Consider the following 22,421-nt stretch of genomic DNA (forward strand, 5'->3'; position numbering starts at 1 on the left):
AATGGAGGTATGTCATATCTGCACAAAATCCTGCGGATCAGGCATCAAGAAGATCGACAATAAAAAGCTTCATCAAAAGTAAGACTTGGATACAAAGCCCAAACTTTCTCCTACACCCAGAGCATGAATGGCCTAAGAGACCGGATGAAGTAGACCTGTCTGTTAGCTATGACCTGGAAATCAAAAGGTGTGTAGTAAATTTTGCAAGTGTAGAAGAAAAAACCGAACCAGTAAAATGACTTGTGGAGTATTATTCAGAATGGTTCAATTTAAAGAAAGCAGTAGCATGGTTCCTTAGGTTCAAAGAAATGCTACTGCTTTGTTTGCCTTGTTCATCTTCTGATCTTTGTTGCTGAACAGGGACAATGGGAAAGGAGTCAGATCATACTGTAAGGTTGTCTCAACTGTCACTTCCCGCTGGGCGAACATGATCAATCGGGTTGAACAACTTTAGTGAGTCAAGGTGAATCTTCTTCTCATTGACCATGGGGATCTTTCTGAGTGATGACAGGGCTTGTACCTTTGACTTAACATCCATGGTCGATGTCACTGACTGTCCATCCAACTTGCTCTGCATCTCCATCCCTACTTCAGCTGCTCTCTCAGCATTGACTGAGTCATTTCCTGTGTTTGTGAATCCTGTTGAGAAAGACACGAGCAACTCCTTGTCTCGATTGTTATTGAATGGCTTGTTCTCCTCTAACCATTTTAGGACAAGTTCAACTGCTTCTGCATCTTGCTTCATCTGTGTTTTGGCAAGGTCTCTGTGGAGTGGAGCATGTTTCCTGACATCTTCCTCCATCCGCTGGTTGACATCACAGAAGTGACTGAGGGTGAGCACCCAGCACTTGTGGCCAGAAACACTGTTTCTCATTCTCCCTCTGCTCAGCTCACCTTCTGACTTTGCTGCCTTCATTAATGTCTGTTCAATGCAGATATCACACCAAGTGCCGGACCACTCATGGCTGGAGTAACGGACAACATGGTTCCCGTGGGAAGTGAAACTTTCTAAGGTGCCCTTTAAGCAGGCAAACTTTCGAGTTCCTTCATGAGTTGACAGTACAGCCGTGCGCCCTTGGCATATTGATGATAGCCTGCAGCGGCAAAGATGTCAAGCATCTGGGTAACAATGCAGGACAGATGCCCTTTGTGGTCTGCAAGTCGCCAGGTTCTGATAAAGACCTTGATCACATCTACCATGTGGTGGTACTGCACCCAGAGTGCAGGTGTTCTTCCTCCTTCTGCGAGTTGTTTGAATGTTTCTTCAAACCTCTGCTCAAACACTGCCATTACTGAAGGTAATCTAAATAATGGACTAGAGGAATACAAAATGACAGTGCATCTTTTTGGTGCTACGTCATCACCCAGTTGTGCCTCTTATGCCTTACAAAGAACAGCAGAGGATGCAAGAGGCACAGCTCCACAGGAAGCAGTTAACACTGTGCTGCACAACTTCTATGTTGATGACTGTTTAAAGTCAGTTGCTACAGAAGAACAAGCCATAAATTTGGCCAAAGATCTTCAAGCCCTGTGCTTAAGGGGAGGATTTTATCTTACAAAATGGATAAATAATAGCAGAGCAGTCTTGTTGTCCATCCCTGAAGAAGACAAGGCAATTGATCAAAAGGACTTAGACTTAAGCCATGATTTGTTACAGCTGAAAGAGCCTTAGGTGTTCAATGGTGCACAGTTTCAAGTTTCAGATAAAGCTGCAAGATAAGCCTGCTACAAGACGTGGTATTCTGTCAGTGGTCAGTTCAATATATGACCACTTGGATTTTTAATAATAATAAATAATTATTTGCATTTACATAGTGCTTTTCTCACTACTCAAAGCTCATGAACTACTCATACTGCCTGCTAAACGTATTCTAAGAGAACTGTGTAAAGAAAAATATGCATGGGATCAAGAAGTAGAGGATAAGTATGTCCGACAATGGAAAAAATGGACGGACGATTTGCAGCTACTTGTGGATTACAATGTAAACAGGTGCATTAAACCGGCTGGATTTGGTCACATAATGTCTGCACAAATGTATTATTTTGGAGATGCTTCAGAAAAAGAGTAAGGTACTGTTTCCTACCTCCTTCTGACTAATAAAGAAGATGAGAAACATTGTTCAATTTATAATGGGGAAATCAAGAGTGGCACCACTAAAACCTGTCACCATACCGAGATTAGAACTTACAGCAGCAGTGGTAGCAGTCAAAATGGACAAAATGTTAAAACAAGAACTACAGATTCCCCTACAAGAGTCAATCTTTTGGACTGACAGCACCACAGCATGCTAACAGTCAACTCAGATTCATGAAAAATCCTTATTTGACCCCTCACAAGTTACTTAAGGCTTGATTTTAAAAAATAGATTTTTCGAAAAATAATTAATCGGTACCCTAACTTGAGCAGGTTTTTTCAGGGTTTCCCACGGGAGTTGAATTTCAACATTTTAATACATGTTATTACACACCTTTACAAACATATTGGTGAAGAAATTGTTTGGTAATGATTTAGTTGGCAGATTAGTGAGATATCTTATAAAATGCCCTATTACTAAATGACAATGCATAATCTATGGAAGGTTCCTATAACCCCCACAAGTAGAATTGAATTGGTATATTCTAGCTATTTCTAACTGCTCTGACTAAACATTATTCTCAGTTAGTGACCAGCCTTGGCTTGTGTAGGGTGTAGAGGGCACATGGTTTTAAACCGTGCCTACACGCCTACGTGCCTCTCGTGCTTTTGAGTGTGTAAAATAACATGTAAGACAAAGAGCTTAATTTAAGTGCTGCGCTGTACGCTTAAAGCATACAGAAGAAGAAGCTAAGAATCTTTAAGTATATAAGAAGTTAAGAATCTTTAAGTATAGAAGAACAAGTAAATAACTTTCAAGTACAGAAATAACTAAAGTTTCTCAAGAAAAGCTAAGTTTAGAGAAGATACATTTTACTTTTTTTTTGTCTTTTATTCTACGTGTGTAAAAACTTTTTTCTTTATTCCTGTGTGGATTATTTGCTTTTAATTTTCACTAAATATTTTTAAATATTATAAGTATTATATACTTCTGGAAAGAGAGATTTAATTCGGCACGTGTTTTACCCATGCTTGAACTCGCCTTATACTTCGGCGGCTACAACCCCTATAGCATGATGTTACCACCACCTTCACTGTAGGGATGGCATTGAGCAGACGATGAGCAGTGCCTGGCTTTCACCAGACATAGTCCTTGGATTCTGCCCAAAGAGTTCAGCTGTTGTCCCATAAGAGCTGATAATTGTGTTCCTCCTGCTCTCGGAGTCCTTTAAATTGTCATATGCCTTTTACTCATGTGTGTTTTCCGTCTAGGCAATCCTGCACAACTACCTGATTGATGGAGTGCTGCTTAAATGGTTGTCCTTCTGGCAGGTTCTCTCATCTCAACAAAGGACCTCTGTAGCTCTGTTACAGTATAGTGACCATATGGGTTCTTGGTAATTGTACTGTATGGATACTCAATTTGGCCAGAGGTCAACTCTAGGCAAGAGTCTTTGTGGATAAAAAATACTTCTAATTCAAACTTATTGAGGTCTCTGTGCTCCCAAGAACATTCAAAGCTTTAGAAATGGTTTTAAACACGTACCCTAATCTAAGCCTTACCATAATTTGACTGCTGATATCTACAGAGGGTTCCGAGGACTTCATGGCTTGGTTTTTGTCCTGACATGCAGTCTAAATTGTGGGACCTTATAGACACAGGTGTGTGCCTTTCTAAACGATGTCCAAGCAATTCACTTTGCCACAGGTGGACTCCAATCAAGGTCTAGACACACCTCAAGGAGAATTAAACAAAACAGACCATGGCAAAAGCTCTGAATACTTATACCTAAATGAGAGTTCAGTTTTTGATTTGTAATAAATTTGAAAACCTTTCTGAAACTGTGCTTTCACTTTGTCATTATGGGTTATTGAATGTACTGATAGATACATTTACCAAGTTTGCCCATTATAAAAAAAATCTTGGGATGAGACGAGACTTTTTTTTTTTTTTTTTACCTGCGACGAGACGTAATCTTTTGAAGAGAGACACTTTCACATCCCTTTGAGACGGTCAAGTCATGCCCTGCTTACAACCATTTTCAAACAAGACCATGGTAATCTAACCTTTCAGTTGTTGGAATGCTTTTGGCAGACGCACTTCCTGTGCTCTCATCTCTTAAGAATTTGGGGCTGGAAAAAGACATTTGGCGCGATACACATGCAGAGCAGGTTAGAGATAATGGAAGTAGGAAAATTCGAGTGACGCGAGCAGGGGGCACAGCCCCCTAGTCTATTTAAAGTTAATTCTGCAACAGAATACTGTGTGCAAAAAACGAAGAGGTTAGACTACTTTCTTAATCTGCTATACAGTATATTGTTTTTAACCATCTGTATTTGCATGCTCTATTTTACATTTTAAAAAAGTATCACAATGTATTATTAAAATTTTCAAAGGCTCATTACATTTAGAAAATGAATGAGAGCAAAACACAAATATATTTTTCATTTAAACTGTCAGGCATGCAGACTTTTGTTTACTTTTCCTGTTTATTTCAGAAATGTTCATTTTAATATAATTAATATACCTTCACTCATTCATACTGTGAAATACACTACAATAATACTGTAGTCAAGGTTTATTAAGCTAAGCAAAACATTTGATTGTAATTTAAAAGTATGCAGTCTTTATTGTGTAAGGAACTCTGTGCGTCATGGTTTAACAAGTTAGGGAATTATAAAGATTATAATTAATTTATTGATGTCAAATATTTCCACAATTTCTTAGTCCCATTACAGATGACAATAAGGAAGCTATGTTAAGTGTTCTCCAAAAATCAATGAAAACACAAAACTGCATTGAGATTTCAGGCCTCAGGCCACTTAGGTCTTACATGGATTCTCTGGAGCTGTGTGATCCAACTACTTGTAAAACAAATCAACAGATCAAAATGAATATGGCATCTGAATACTACTGAATGTCACTGAAGAGAGGCAGGATTAAGAGCACAACACCTAGATCAGTCCTGAGAGGTTTGTTTCTTTATACATGATTGTTTTCTGTGAATATATTATTTCTTCTTTAACTGCTCAGTCATTTCAGGAACGACCTATAAAAAGACAAAAAAAAAAAAAAAAACGAACAAAGTGTCAGGCCACACATTACAAGCTATTACTGTATAAAATATCAAGCCTTTTAAAGAAAGTACAAAAGCATTATAGGTTGTCTACAGAGAATTAAACTCTTATAGCAGTTGGTTTCAGAATAAACCCTGAATATTTCCAGGAGATTGCTGCTTAAAGTGATAACAGAATCAAAGAAACATTGAAGTTCTAAGAAAAAACATTACTAACCTTCCAGAATATATGAAGAATATACATAATACTAGTCAAAATTGTACATTCATCCACTTCCCAAACCCATGTATTCCATTACAGGTTTGTAGGCTGCTGAAGCCTGTCTTAACAATATCAGGTGAAAGTCCACAACCAGCCACATTCATTTAACCTGGGACAACCCAAACACTAGGGAACCAGAATGCTAGACTGAAACTTACTGTACATGGATACCGAGAGAACATGTCAACTGCACCATGACAGTCATCAAGTTTTTGTTGGAACTCAGTTCATTAAATCCGAGAGGCAGCAAAACTTACCACTGCACCATATTACAGTGCTTTCAGAAGAATTGTACCCAACAGGATGTACCTCCTCATAAAAGGAAACACTGCCCTCATGTATTTACTTTTTCCAAGCAGGTCAGGTGAGGTCAGGTTAGGGACCATGCACTTGTAAAGCGCATTGCCGCACCCACCACATGGCAAAACAGCTTGGGATTCAGGCAAACACGCGATCCAGTCCTACCTTTTGGAAATGACCCTCTATCTGCCACAGCCAGATGTTATGCAGGCGTGCCCATCTCCCCCAACCCCCCGGCCTGGTCCAGCCACTCAGGTCCTCAACAATAAGGATCCTGCAAGCTGGACCACCCGCGAGAGCAGCTCTGCTTGCAGCCACCCACAGGAAGACTGCTCACATTATGAAGGGGATTGGGGAAAGCCCTCAGGAGCTCCATCCCTGGAAAAGTCAAAACCGTCGGACAGCCAATGGGGTCAGGCCTGTTGGGGATCAGAATTGGTGTGGTGCTGAAGTGTCGCCCGCTGCACGGCAGCACTCAGGTCCCAATTTGAGACAGCCCATCTGGATAGGCGCGTGGAACGTCTTGACTCTCTTCCAAGCAGACTCAATTGAAATATTTCTAAGGGTATATTAAACAAAGATCATACTGGATACAATACTGATTACTGTTTTAGGATTGTGTCTCCATTTTCTAAAATTGCTATTATTGTCTTATTATTAGAAGAATACTAATTGCCATTGACTCATTACAGGCTACATTATAACACTTTAAATTAGACACTGTCACCTGAGAACTCTTCATGAGGTAAAATGATAGCCACGGGGTCACAGCTCATCTGGCTTTTATTACCCTAACTTTTAGGCAGTTTTACTAAAACACCAGCACCAGTCACGCATCATAAACTTAGTAAATAAGTAATGAGAAACAGCCAGTGTAAAAATAAATACTTCCCCCTTCTTTTATATCAAACAATGAATGTTATCAATGGTCCTGTTTGGAATTCTTGGCACCATGCTACATTACGCCTGTTTTATTACTGATCTGACAGAGACTCCCTTGGAGCTGCACTACAAAATCATTTATGCATGTAAACAGTTGGACGAAGGTAATATAAAGTAAACCTGAAAACCTACACCTGTCACTTGTGTTAACTATCAGTTACTTTGACCGTACCAAGGGAAGTGGGCTGTCCCGCTGCTAAAGCATCCCAGGTGAACTTGCCAACGATGAATTCAGTCTCTCAATTATTAAACAGATCTGCGTTTCCATTATGTGGAATAATGCATCTTACAAAATTTATTAGGGAAATTGTGTACATGTTGTTTCTTCCGACTGTCACTTTGTCTCCAGGTTATTCAAATGCTTGTGTTTACTGGCCAAACAACAGACTTTACAACAGGAGTGGTATTAAATGTTGGCAGCACCTTCAGTTGTTTTCCTAGGTGGGTATACCATTGCCCTGTGCCAGTTGGCTCCAAATGTACGTAAACAACTAAGAGGGCACCACATGCATATTACCCATATCTTTATCTTGTTTACAAAATAAATCAGTTTCACAGAATGAGAAATATGCGTTTATTTGACCCAAGAAAATGTTTAAACAGATATTTAACTTTTTTTCTCTTTTAAAAAAGTTATAAAATCATTTTTTATTTTTAGGTTTGTCTAAAATAGAAGCATCCTAGGAATCCTTTTAGATAAAATTAAAAAACTTAGAATGTCTCATATTCAAATTAATCTAGCAATTATTAAAACTTTCAACATTTTCTGGCACTGGCTGATAAACCATGTTTCCCGAGGAAAAATGAAGAGATGAGCAAATATTACAGAAAATTATATTTAAGCTCCTTCAATTGAAATATATTTTGGCAGAATAGTAAGACGTTTAAATAATGAATGTTTATGAATACAAATGTACATAGTGCCTCCAAATTTTGCAAGGTATTAAATTATAATAGTGAAGACGAAACAATTACAACAGTGATAAAAGTAAACTGCTTATACAATATAAATGCTCAACAAAAGCATTAGTTTGTTTACATTCCTTTAAAGAAATTATTTCATAAATAATAGAATATTCAGTAACTACCCTTAATGAATACTGTTGGAAAGTGGAAGAAAGCACCTTGTAAAATGTGTCAATCTGCTCAACCTTCGGTTGATGCCTTACACATGAATGATTTGAAGAAATAATACTAATGTAGTGGCCTCGATTAGACTAATTAAGAACATCCTTCATTTAATACATGTTAAATATTGTCATTAACCATTGTAATAATCAAGTGTGACTTTTTCTGGAATTGATTTTGTGTGCTAAAAACAGGTTCAACCATTCCTGTAGGACATACTTTGACAAGTCATAAAATTCAGCATTAGAATCAGAATTTCCAGATTATAAATAGGTATTCAAAAAGGCAACATTCACAGTAGACGGCTGAATCCACAGTGACTGTAAAAGGTTTCTTAAGAGTTAAGAAGCTCAAGTCAAGCAGTATGCTTGAAGTACTTTCCTCCAATTTACCTGTCATAGCTGCCTACATCATAGAGAAACAAATACTGAAATTTTAAATGCAGCCATGAATTAGACATATAAAGCATATTCAAACCAGTTTGCATGTACATATACTCAACAGTGAGTAAAACTGTGGCAAAAAACATCAGAATAGCTATGAATATTGCTAAATTAAAGTATATACAGTACTATTAATAGAGTTAAACAAGATAGTCTTTCAAAGTCAAATTTGTTATCAATATGTGCCACACATTGAGTCGATAGAATTACTTTTGAGTAAGCTAGCTTCAGAAACTTAGTAGAAGAGGAGGCCACTGAGCACAATGTATTAATCATCACAGGGTGGGAACTGATCCACAGTACAATGAAACACCAAAAGGAATACTCCACCCATTTTTTTTTGTTATGTTACTTACACCATATGCTGTGTAGTGGTGGACGATTAAAAAAAAAAAATCTCATGTTTTAATATAAAATGGAAAGAGATAAGTTTCTCACATAACAGAACTAAATGGTCACCAGTTCTGTACAATGGCAAACAGTATGAATAATGTTCATGGAAAAAAGGAAAACAAAATCTCATGTTATCTTGGACACGTGCAGAATGGATGGTTTATTTTGCTAAAGTACTGTTAAACAGTTCCAGAATTACCAGCTCAAACATCAACAGGAAACCCAAAGGTTCATGGGAGAGACATTTTGATTTGAATACAGGACTCTTGGCCAGCGAATGGCGTACAGAGGTCAGTCTCCACAAACAAGCGCTTTGAGTAGTGAGAAAAGCGCTATATAAATGTAAAGAATTATTATTATTATTATTAAAACATAACATTAAATATTTTACACAGCAACCTCTACAAAGTACATGAAATAACTAACATATACAAAAATACTTTTGGGTGGAGTATTTCTTTAAAGAGACTGATAAAAGGCATGGATCAAAACCACTACGAATTTCAACATTCTGCAGGATTTACCTTAAACAAGTCAGCAACAAGTCCATAGTCAGCTACCTGAAAAATAGGGGCTTCGGGGTCCTTATTAATTGCAACAATTGTCTGTAAACAACAGTAATAAAATAAATTATTTTGTCAAAGCTCAGTTTGTGTCCATATTTATTGTGTCACATGTTTAAAAAAAACTTTGTCATATTCATAAATCATGTACTTCTTGAAATAACACCTGCTTTACCCATCAACCAAGAACATTTCTTTTGCTATTATTGAAACAAAGTAAAAAGAAGAATAAAACAAAACTGTACAAATGATCCTCAATTTTAATCTAAGTAACATCAGGCATTGGTGTTGTGAACAAAATTATAAAAAAGTATTACTTTCTTAATACCTTTGTTAATAAATATGGTGAAGAGAAGACATAGGTTTATCTAATAAACATCTATCATGCTTCTTTATGACTTTTGATTAAGTTAGGAGCATAAATTAGAACTCCATTCTAAGCAGAAAATTTCTTTCAATGGTTTCTCAAGCATGTTTCAGACAAAAACACAAATAAATTATACATAGTTCTTTAAAAAGCTTCTCAGGTTCCCTTTTAAAACACAGTCTTTAAGTGCACAGGATCTTGATATAGATAATTCACATGGTAGAAGAAATCCACTCAGGAGACTGTTGTCATGACTACACAAGAAGTTTTACATTTCACATTTACATAAAACTGTTTTCTTCTACAGAACTCAGAACTGGTTATTCCTACAGTACTTTCTTTTAAAATGGGTCACTACTTCAGAGACAAGAAAGGGAAATAATAGTGGCTGAAAAGAAGAAGCGATAAAAACAACAACTGCAAATTAGGAAAATGTATTTCTAGTACTTTCATGAATGACTCATGCTTGGTGAACATTATAAACTCTATAGGAGTTGAGATAAAGCTAGAATGGGTGCCTTGGTTTTAAATGGAATCACGTGTAAGAAAAACAATAATATAAAGGAGAAAAAGTAAACCTATTCTGCCAAATTAAGTTTCTAGAGTTAAACAATACATTCTTAATAAAGCATACACGACTGCCTGTCATTGAAGAAAGTTTAAGGTTTACACTGAAAGTGACATTCTTAAAGTTGTACAAAGAATGTTGCTTCACAGTGTATAGCATTAACAAATTCATAAAAAACTTACAAGGGAATGAAGAATTTTGGTTTTAAAAATGCTTTAAAATGAGGTTGGGTTATTATTTAGTTCCTTAGCAGAAAAGCATTGCATTCACCAAATAACGCCATTTATAATTGAATATAAAATCTTCAACATGAATAAGCAAACTTTGCAATCAGTTGTATAAGCTCTAGGCGCTCTAGACTTGCCAAACCTCTTTAAAGTTTTATTATCTTTTATTGCATTTCCATATTACTGTACTTATGTAGAACCATCAAAAACCATCTTTAATTTCATGGAATGCAAAATCTATAATTGAAACTGTACAGTGTTATGCATGAATGCAAGTGTCAGACTCTGAAATTAGCCATTTTTTGGTGGTTAGATATGTTTAATGTGACTTTTAAACAGATAAACAGCAAGTGTAATCAGTCCACTTAAGCAGACAGAGGTCTCTGGTCTTTAAACTGGCTTAATATTTAGCCATACATATTTTTCTAGAAAAATGTGAATAATTCTTTCTTTTAAACAAGAGTGTGGTATTACAAGTTACATCATTTGCTCAAAGTAAATTTACATGCTTGGCAGGTGCTTTTCTATAAACTGACTAATCATTTTATCAATCATAATGCTAGAATTACATTAAAATAAAACTATATGATTTTACTTTGATAAAGTATACATACTTTGCTGTCCTTCATTCCTGCAAGATGCTGAATTGCACCAGAAATCCCCACAGCAATGTAAAGTTCCTATAAAAAAGAAAACAGCTGAGTCTCTAAAACATTTTCCTTTCGTTTATAATAATGTTTTATATTAGCAGGATAGCAAGAAATATTCATCTGAATGATAAATAATTGACCTAAAATGTACACACTTACAGTACTGTGCAAAAGTTTAACGCAGGTGTGAAAAAATGCTGTAAACAAAGAATGCTTTCAAAAATGGAAGTGTTAATCATTTATTTTCAGCAATCAACAAAATGCAGTGAATGAACAAAAGAGAAATCTAAATCAAATCAATATTTGGTGTGACCACCCTTTGCCTTCAAAATAGCATCAATTCTTCTAGGTACACTTGCACACAGTTTTTGAAGGAACTCGGCTGGTAGGTTGTTCCAAACATCTTGGAGAACTAACCACAGATCTTCTGTGGATGTAGGCTTCCTCACATCCTTCTGTCTCTTCATGTAATCCCAGACACACTCGATGATGTTGAGATCAGGGCTCTGTGGGGGCCATACCATCCCTTCCAGGACTTCTTGTTCTTCTTTACGCTGAAGATGGTTCTTAATGACTTTGGCTGTATGTTTGAGGTTGTTGTCCTGCTGCAGAATAAACTTGGGGCCAATCATACGCCTCCCTGATGGTATTGCATGATGGATAAGTATCTGCCTGTATTTCACAGCATTGAGAACACTATTAATCCTGACCAAATCTCCAACTCCATTTGCAGAAATGCAGCCCCAAACCTTCAAGGAACCTCCACCATGCTTCACTGTTGCCTGCAGACACTCATTATTGTACCGCTCTCCAGCCCTTCGACGAACAAACTGCCTTCTGCTACAGCCAAATATTTCAAATTTTGACTCATCAGTCCAGAGCACCTGCTGCCATTTTTCTGCACCCCAGTTCTTATGTTTTCGTGCATACTTAAGTCGCTTGGCCTTGTTTCTACGTCGGAGGTATGGCTTTTTGGCTGGAACTCTTCCATGAAGACCACTTCTGGCCAAACTTCTCCAGACAGTAGATGGGTGTACCTGGATCCCACTGGTTTCTGCCAGTTCTGAGCTGATGGCACTGCTGGACATTTTCCGATTTCGAAGGGTAATAAACGATGTGTCTTTCATCTGCAAGTTTCCTTGGCCAACCACTGCGTCTACGATCCTCAGTGTTGCCCGTTTCTTTGTGCTTCTTCAAAAGAGCTTGGACAGCACATCTTGAAACCCCAGTCTGCTTTGAAATCTTTGTCTGGGAGAGACCTTGCTGATGCAGTAGAACTACCTTGTGTCTTGTTGCTGTGCTCAATCTTGCCATGACATGAAACTGTCTTCCACAGCCTCACTTTGGTAGCAGAGTTTGGCTGTTCCTCACCCAGTTCTAAGCCTCCTACACAGCTGTTTCTGTTTCAGTTAATGACTGTGTTTCAACCTACACGTGACATTGATGATCATTAGCACCTGTTTGGTATAATTGGTTGATCATACACCTGACTAGAATCCTACAAAATCCCTGACTTTGTGCAAGTGTACCTATAAGAATTGATGCTGGTTTGAAGGCAAAAGGTAGTAACACCAAATATTGATTTGATTTAGATTTTTGTTTTGTTCGCTCACTTTGCATTTTGTAAACTGATAACAATAAACAATCATTATTTATATTTCTGAAAGCATTCTTTGTTTACAGCATTTTTTCACACCTGCCTAAAACTTTTGCACAGTACTATATATGAGGATTAAAAACAATTTAAAATAATCTTTAAATATCAAACATAAAAACAATTAATTTTGTTAACCTTGCATATTATTGATATTAAATGTTAACTTTAAAATTGAAAACTAGGCAATTTTGTTTAAAAATTGATATTTACTCTTATATGAATTTTATTGGGGCGGCACGGTGGCGCAGTTAGGAGACCTGGGTTCGTTTCCCAGTGTCCTCCCTGAGTGGAGTTTGTATGTTCTCTCCGTGTCTGTGTGGGTTTCCCCCAGGTACTTCGGTTTCCTCCCACAGTCCAAAGACGTGCAGGTTAGGTGCATCGGCGATTCTAAATTTTCCCTAGTGTGTGCTGGGTGTGTGGGTGTGTCCTGCGGTGGGCTGGCGCCCTGCCCGGGGTTTGTTTCCTGCCTTGCGCCCTGTGTTGGCTGGGAATGGCTCCAGCAGACCCCCATGACCCTGTAGTTAGAATATAGCGGGTTAGATAATGGATGGATGAATTTTATTTTTTTTTCCTTACTATAAGGCAATATTGAAGAACTAAAAAACTAAATTTTGATGATTGCTTAGTTGCCTTCACAAAAGTGCCAGAATATTTCAAAAGTATCATTTAAATTAATACCTAATAATACAACCACAGAAAAGAGAAAATTTTGCTGTATTTAGAACTTTTGATTAATTTGTAATAGGAATATTTAATGTATTTCTGTTGCTAAAACATTCAACTTTGGATTATATTATTACTCAAAGACTTTAAAATTATTGTATATTCGCTCTAAAATGCTCTTTGAGCAGGCAGTCTATGTAATTACTCTTAAGAAGAGTGCTTAGGGTGTCTGGCAGAGTGCAAGGCCCAGCAGCATTTCCAGGCTCCCTCCTGGGAAGACCACATCAATTGCTTTCAACCAAATGCACTGACATATGAATATTTTAGTACAATTTAATGTTTCTGCACCAACCCCAGAGGAACAGTGCATCAATTTGTGAACATGGTTCTCCTGGAGTTAAAAGCCAGTCCGGATAATACAGTATGAAAGGGGCTGTCAATCCACTGCTTTTTTCAGCCAGAGAAAATGCTGGCCTGCATAACTTGGTCCCTTGCTGCTTGAAACCAGCTCTCAAGTTTTGTGATGCTTCTAGACTGATATTTAGTACAAAAATATATACCAAAATATACATATAGCACATACTTAGTAAAACAATACCATAATATTTTACATTATTTGCCACATTTGTACATGGTGCTTAATTTCAGGCATTGAATTACAGGAATATTTCAGGTCAAAATATTGAACAAAAAAGTTTAAATAACATCCATGGCCATCCTGTGCTACACTAACATACCTGAACAGTGTGTTAACTGGATTGTTTTGGGATACTTTTAATTACACTACAAGGTGAATTTTCATGTTATATAAACTGCAGTCCAAAGACCTATTAAGTGATGTCATATTTTATGTATTTACCATGCAGTTTCATATTAATGTAATATTCTCAAATCCATTTAATCAAACTCAGGGTCATGGGGGCCATTGCCAATCTCAGGACTATGAGGAATAAGGAAGGACTAAACCTGGACGGGGTGTTAATTTGAAATACACATTCAATCTAATCTGCACAGCTTTGGGGTGTAGTAATACACATCAAAATTGTGTATACAGATACGCTGTGCTAAATAAATAAAGGAATCACGAAAAATAATGTCGAAATTTGGAAGCAGATTTTTCGACCTGCAAGCTGCATGTTCTGCTTGTCGTTGTTTTAAGAGCTGGGAACACATGATGTCTATCTGCCAAAAGCATTCCAACAACTGCTTGGTTAGATGTCTGTGAACTTGTTTTAAATGTTGTCTCACTGCCTTGTCTCGCATGACATTCAAATGTCTCTTGCGGGACGTCAAATTGTCTTCCGAGAAGATCACGTCTCGCCTCCCTCCCAGGATTTTATATATATATATATATATATATATATATATATATATATATAAATAAATTCATCTTACAAACTACATTTATTTAGTCACAAATTTAGTATAGTATGTAGTGTTTATACTGTACACAAATGAAGATTCCATTCTTCAGGTTTGCACTCTCTTTGTTCACAGTTCACAATCAGGAATCCTAATGTTCTTTTCTAAAGCACAAGGAGGAACTATAGGTGGCTTGAAGTGTCACTTTAAAAATGCTGCATAGTCTGCTTACCTGGTTTAACTGACACAGACAACTTTTTGTTGTTGGCACATTTAACTCTTTTTGACTTTTTTTTCCTCACAAAAAAATGTTCCTTCATCTGGTATGTATTTTACATACACTTGTGAATAGCAATTCTAATATCATTCAAATACAGAAAATTTTATCTTTAGTGCAGTCACTAAAACTGGGGGTGAAATCATAGTTTCAGTGTATCTCTGCATGTGAAACAACTGGCTATGGCTATCAATTTGTACCATAAGTGAACAATGGCTGCCAAAGTGCCAGGATGCAGCATATGCTTAACTACCACTTTAAGGATGGGGGGGGAAGGGCTTGACTGATTAATAAGATAATTAGGCAAAAACTATCCAATGATGCTCACATACGTTTATAAGAGTGCTGGGCAGAATAAGGAGCTCATTATGTTTGTGGTAGCAGTGACTTTGAGACAGGGCTGGTTGTTGTTGCAGGTTAAACAGGAACATCAATGACAAAGATTTCAAATGTGTGATGTATCATGAATAGGAGTGGCAATGGAGATGTTAACAAGGAAGCTGCAACCAAGGATATCATGAGCTAGAGGAAACTGTGGAAGATGTTGTCTGTATACTACTGACCGAAGAAATAAGGGGGGTGGATGAAGACAAGAACTTCTGTATCATTCAAGTACAAATATCAAAGTATGGTTGGAGGACAAGCATCACTGAAAATAGTCATAGGGAGATACCATAGCCATTAGCAAGCAAGGAGTGGTGTACCCACTGTATATGATCAGATAAAGCTCAAGCATCATACTGACACTTAATATGCTGTGAATGTGTACGAGGGAAAAAATGTTTTTAACACCACCAGGAGAATCCCCAGATGCTTCCAGATCAGTTAAAAGATGAAAGACCCCTCATGTGAGATTCCTATCAGCATACTACCTACACAGCCAAGATACCTCAACTGTGTATTCATGAACCAAAGGAGTAGTGATTCTACTCCATGGTCCTCCTGTGGTTCTCGCTCCCTGACCTTACTGCAGTGACAGTACTGAGAGACTGACAGTACCTGTATATTATGACCAGTGTGTAAAATTTTCTGTGTTAACACAGGGGTCCTGTTAGTGCTCCTTTGTCAAGTGAATATTGTATCTTACTCCAGATTAAGAAATAGGAAAAAAAAATTGCTATTGAGAATGGTGTCAATTAGGGTATAAATATCTTACATAGACAAATCACATCATACACAGATATCACCCCCTTGTACTTCTATCTAGTATCGTGCCAAACAGTCACTTTTCATGAAGCATACATAGTGAATCGCCCTGTGAGTAAAAGGGTAAAGTAATTATGTGCCATAAACTAGTTCACCAACCAACCACAGCCCAGTGCTGCTACTGAGCTACAAACACGGGAAACAAAAGCAAGTAATTTTAACGTTAAAACAGTGATCCCTGGCAATGTCACCTGCATCTCAATAAGGCACCTACAGTGTCCTGCCTAGGGTTGTCGAAAGTATCAAAATATCAATAAATATCAATTTTACCATTTAAAAGTTACTTCAATTCACATTTTTCATGGCATCACTTCTATAGCCTGCATTCCAAATACACTGTAGGTTTGTCATATTTACAGTTGCAGCCCTATTTTCCTCTGCTCATAGGTGTTAATATGGCAACTTCAATGGCTTCAGAACCTTTTATAGCACACTTAATTGATAAAAGATGAAGCTGGAGTGATGTCTAGAATTACTTCTCCTTTGTGGAAAAGGGATAACATGTAAGCATGTATGCAAGGTTTGCTACCATACAACACTAACTAAAGGGGCTAACAAAATTAATTTAGTCAAACACTTAAAGGCAGTGACAGTCAAAGCCCATATGGAGCCCTAGGCGGAGAAGTCCTCCTTGGTGTCTGGAGCACACTGCTCCAAGATGACGGCACCCTAGGCACCTAATGGATTGACCAGCTCTGCTTAAACGACCATCAAAGAAATACAAAGAATTTTTTAAGTACAGAAACATTAATAAATATCAACCTGTAAATTGTTGCATCTGAAGCAGAGATGTAGCATTATATTTTATCTACAGGTTAAAACATTTTGTGTTGTCGGTTAAATGCTTAACACGTTAAGACAAAGGTCTGCAACTATTTTCACCTGCATGCATGTTGGCTTTATTCTGTGCTGTTCATTCAGGGGCAAAAGTTTTAAGCACTGGCATTTCTTCGCTCCCTCCAAAGTGTGCTGTCGTTGCATGTTGCTTTCTTTTATTACATGCAACTTTAAAATTATATTTCATCACATTTACTATTTCATGTAAGACGCTATAACTTTATGTTCAATTGCATAAGCAGTAGTGTGACCCGTGTGTGCTCATATGCTTCCACTTGTGCTTCAGTACACCAGAGCTCATTTGTAGACCAACAAAAGAACACAGTGGCCTCATGGAAGAGCATATTGGTATGCTGGTCTCCAGCAAAAAATTAGGAAGACATAATCATAATTTATTTACACAAAAATGCAATGTGCTCTGTTTGCATTTATGCAAAGCATTTAAATGTGTTAGTAATCCGTTTGTGTTACTTTTCTGAACTACTGTTTACAAAAGACCACACTAATGTTCTTTTTACAGAATGCATTTAATGGTTATTATAAAATGTATATATATATATTGTTTTCAAAAGATTGTAATACATATTCAAATGACTTTTAATGACATTTTTAACATTTCATCGTACTACCTACTGTAGGTAACAGCATTTTTTTCATCAATTAAAAAAAAAAAGGTTGCCCAGATTTCTTTGCTTTTTTTTTGTTATGGAACTTCACTAGTTTTCATTTAATGCACAAAATTTCTATTATTTGCTTTCATCAGTGTTAAGAATTTAATGCACACAGAACTGCAGTTTATTAAAATATTTTTTTTTTATTGAGTTCCGTAAAATAATGTACTGGGTATCAAAAACTGTATCGGGTTTCAATACTTGTCTAAGTATTGTATCGCACTTTGACATTTTGATATCATGACAACCCTAGTCCTGCCTACAGGGAATAGATGTCAGCTAGCTGCTACAATACATTTCTGCAAACGCAGTAATGGACACTGTGTGATTTACAACACAAAAACGTGTAGAAAAATTATTTTCAGGGACACCTCATAATACTTTGGAATTTTAGGCTTTCTTAACATATACCATTATCTTGCGTTATGCATTGTCTCTGCAGCCTGGAAAAATACTCCATTTAGAACAATATGTTATGTTTTCTTAAAGATGGACACATCCACTCCTAACACAAACAGAAGAGAAGCAACCCTTACATTTTCAAAATGGATTTAGCCTCAGCTGTGCTTTGATATTCCATCAATGGATAAGACAGAGAGAAGAGAAGGCACTCCACCGGCAGACTGCAATGCCAACACTGGAAAGACTTCACTTAATGCCAAATATGCAAACGCATTTTTTGCACTGCCTACAGAAGTAGGAGTAGATTCAGATCATGTGGAAAATTAAATGAAACACAAAGTTCATTAGCTCATAAAATTAAGTAAATATAATCTGGTGCTAAAGTATTCATGTACTATGTTAACCAATAAAACAGACAATCATCAGTAAAATGTATGTTCTTCTAGTCTATAAGGGTAAAAAAATAACTCTGTTTTTTGTCATACAAGATAAAATAATATCTTATGAAATAATCTAAAGATAGAGGAGTAATCAAAAATCTAGGGGAAATCTAAAAAATGACAAGATAATTGGCACATTATATCCAAAAAAAAAAAAGATTGCACAAGAACATCAGATAGTTCTTACGGCAGGACATTTTTCATTAATGCAGTATGAACAGCAGTGAGACTTTTGGGACAGTAACCTGAAGAAAACTTTTCTTATTAAGTTTGCAGAAGACAATCACAGTGACCCCATTATGTTTTTTTTTCTCTGGACAAAGAAGTCAACCTTTTAGGCTAAAAAAATCTTAAGATTAAAATAATGTTTACTGCTCATGAAGAAAATAAATAGCTGTTCAGAGTAGGCATAAGAATCTAATTGTTAAATATAGCAAATGTCTGTCTGCTGTAATAGCTGGCAAAAGATGCAACACTGAATTACAGGTCCATGCCAAAAGAAAGCATTCGTTGGGAACAACTTCAGCTCTAATCTCCACAAGAGTCTCTTATAAATGTCAGGGTAGTGTGGTATTATGGAGAGTAAATTGGTCCTGTTCAAATCTCAACAATAGTGATGGAAGGAATGAGATGGCCAAGTACCCTAAGTTCTTGTCTATAAGCCGGACTCATGTATTAGCCGGAGACCAAAAATCATACGAATTTTTAAAATAAAATCGTATCATAGATAAGCCGGACGCATGGATAAGCCGAACGTACTATAACCTATAACTAATAGAAGGGGAGGGAGGTCAGTGGTCTCACTCGCGCCCATTTAATTTCTTTAAGGGGGGGAGAGAGTGTGAGATATTGCCGTCTCTCTCACTCCCCGCATGGCGCGGTTGGAGCGGCCGGAGCGCGTTCTTCTGCTCTGGGCGTCGCCGAGTCAACACGAGCGCGTAGCGGTCATTTAAATTGTGATTTTATATGTAAGCATATTTAAATATATATCGCGGATTTCTGCGGACAATGGGTCTTTTAATTTCTGGTACATGCTTCCTCAGTTGGTTTGGCCCAGTTGATTTCATACAAGGGACGCTTTTGGCAGATGGCTGAGAAGCTACCCGGCTTACTGTTCTCTCTCTCTTGCGCTGACTATCTGTGATCCTGACGTATGGGGATTGAGCAGGGGGGCTGTTTGCACACCTAGACGATACGGACGCTCGTCTAAAAATGCTGAAAGATTATCTTCACGTTGCTATCTTTTGTAAAGCTGATTCCTGAAAAGACATGCTGCACAGTGCTTCGCATACTTAAAAGCTCGAAGGGCACGTATTGATTTTTGACTGAAAAACAAACTCTCCCTCTCTTTGTCTGCTCCTGACGGAGGGGGTGTGAGCTGCCGCCTTCAACAGCTTTGTGCCGCGGTGCTTCGCATACTTAAAAGCCAAACAGACATATTGATTTGTTTGCTTCACTGCTTTGAAGAGGAAGATATGTATGCATTCTTTTAATTGTGAGACGGAACTGTCATCTCTGTCTTGTCATGGAGCACAGTTTTAAACTTTTGAAAAAGAGACAAATGTTTGTTTGCAGTGTTTGAATAACGTTCCTGTCTCTCTACAACCTCCTGTGTTTCTGCGCAAATCTGTGACCCAAGCATGACAATATAAAAATAACCATATAAACATATGGTTTCTACTTCGCGGATATTTTTATTTCGCGGGTGGTTCTGGAACGCAACCCCCGCGATGGATGTATAAGCCGGACTTATGTATAAGCCGATATTCTATTTTTTCATTTTCACAACTTTTTTCCTTAGATAAGCCGCGGCTTATTGACAAGAACTTAGGGTATTTGGTGCATCCATTGGCAACTATTTGGAGGACATTGCCATTGTGGAAAACAAAGGTAAAGGAAGCAAGATTTTCAAATGGTGTTAACAAGGGTTCTAAGTAAGCTAAGAAACCACCAGCAGCTAAAGCCAGTGTGCAAGAGTGAGAAGAATCTGGTTAACTTATGCAAATGGATTTTCATGTGGAATATGTTCTAGCTAACCACTAGTAGGGTTGGTAGAATATTACATAGACCATTTCTTGAATGCCAAGGATACATCCTCCTCACTACTGATAGTGCCAGGAGCATCTCCTGCAAGACTACCACAGGACTCACAGGACCCAATGCAATTGCTTGTGACACGGAAATGATTTTCAGTATTGGGGGGCAGGAGATGGTGGTCAACAACCGTATGCAAGAAGGAGCTTGAGTCCTAGAAATTAAATTTAAAACAGAATGTACATTCACTATATATATATATATATATATATATATATATATATATATAGGCAGTCATTTTCAATTGTTACAGATTGCGATGGCAACCAAGTGTCATTTGCTTTCAGCGATAAATGTGCTAACATACAGTGGACACAAGTCAGGTAATCTCAGGTTTAAAGAGCCACGCATGTGCAGAATTGAAGGAACAAACTAAACTAATATTCTTGTCTACAATAACATTTACTTTAGTACTTTTCATTCCTACTCTGCTCCTTTGTGCTTGTTGTGGTTGCCCCATCTTTATCTCTCATTTACCCTATTTAGCTCAACATTAATTGGTTATTACATAGGGATTCTCTTTTAAATTCACAGTGCAGTAAGCTGAAGAAAACACCTGTGGCCAGTACAATTCTCTAATTCCATGCAACCACTACTATGCTCTCGATCACTCATGCCAGTCTCCTTGTTATATTCATGGCTGAAGAGTTAACGATGGATTACAGATAAAATTTGAGGCTTTGAATCGCCAAACCAGCAAATACGGATTTGTAACTATTTTTCACAAACATAATTGTGATGAATATGGTAATTGTAACATGGAATTATACTAACAATTGCTCTCTGGATCTTTGATTTTAGCCAATTCTTCCTCTGTCCGAATCACTTTAACTACCACTGGCTTTAAATGAAAAAGGTTTTCCTTTTGATTGGATGAATATATTGCTAAGAAAATTTTTAATAAAACAAAAAAAGAATTTGACTATAAAAACCGCTTAACTTCTACTCTTTTCCTGGTATTGATAATGCTAAATAGTTGCTGTCACTATTCTGGTAAGGTTAAATGTTTTTTGTACTTTTTTAAATATCCTTAATTCCCTTAATTGTTTATAAGATGCTACTAGATTTTAGTGAGAAAAAAAAACATCACTAGTAAAATGGACATACTTGTGCTTTTTAAACGCACTCCTTCAAAACATATTTTTGGACAGATTTTTCTACCAACTCTGTGATCTTGTATCTAATTGTGCTAAGAACTGATACTTAAATACTCTTCCAGAGTATTTTTCTAACCTTATCCTGGTTCTGATTCACTCTTAAATCTGAAATCTCTATGTTAGAACTGTAAAGCATCTGTCACAGAATGCAAAATCACCTTTCCTCTCTCAATAATGGCAATTGAAAATAATGGGCAAATTTATTACCCTAAGTTCTTGTCAATAAGCCGCGGCTTATCTAAGGAAAAAAGTTGTGAAAATGAAAAAATAGAATATCGGCTTATACATAAGTCCGGCTTATACATCCTTCGCGGGGGTTGCGTTCCAGAACCACCCGCGAAATAAGAATATCCGCGAAGTAGAAACCATATGTTTATATGGTTATTTTTATATTGTCATGCTTGGGTCACAGATTTGCGCAGAAACACAGGAGGGTGTAGAGAGACAGGAACGTTATTCAAACACTGCAAACAAACATTTGTCTCTTTTTCAAAAGTTTAAAACTGTGCTCCATGACAAGACAGAGATGACAGTTCCGTCTCACAATTAAAAGAATGCAAACATATCTTCCTCTTCAAAGCAGTGAAGCAAACAAATCAATATGTCTGTTTGGCTTTTAAGTATGCGAAGCACCGCGGCACAAAGCTGTTGAAGGCGGCAG

General features: G+C 37.2%; 1 protein-coding gene across 1 annotated transcript in view; it reads right to left on the reverse strand.

Moving 5' to 3' along the window:
- Window positions 1-4,545: 4,545 nt before the first annotated feature.
- etfa (electron transfer flavoprotein subunit alpha) overlaps window positions 4,546-22,421 on the reverse strand; it is a 130,946-nt gene continuing 113,070 nt past the window's right edge. Inside the window, exons 10-12 of the mRNA XM_028823062.2 lie at window positions 10,959-11,024; window positions 9,144-9,224; window positions 4,546-5,124 (exon numbers count right to left, since the gene is read on the reverse strand). Coding sequence (XP_028678895.1) covers window positions 5,086-5,124; window positions 9,144-9,224; window positions 10,959-11,024 — 186 coding nt within the window. The 3' untranslated portion in view covers window positions 4,546-5,085. The remainder of the gene's footprint in view (window positions 5,125-9,143; window positions 9,225-10,958; window positions 11,025-22,421) is intronic.

Source organism: Erpetoichthys calabaricus, chromosome 17, assembly GCF_900747795.2.
Source record: "Erpetoichthys calabaricus chromosome 17, fErpCal1.3, whole genome shotgun sequence".
NCBI classification, from domain to species: Eukaryota; Metazoa; Chordata; class Cladistia; order Polypteriformes; family Polypteridae; genus Erpetoichthys; species Erpetoichthys calabaricus.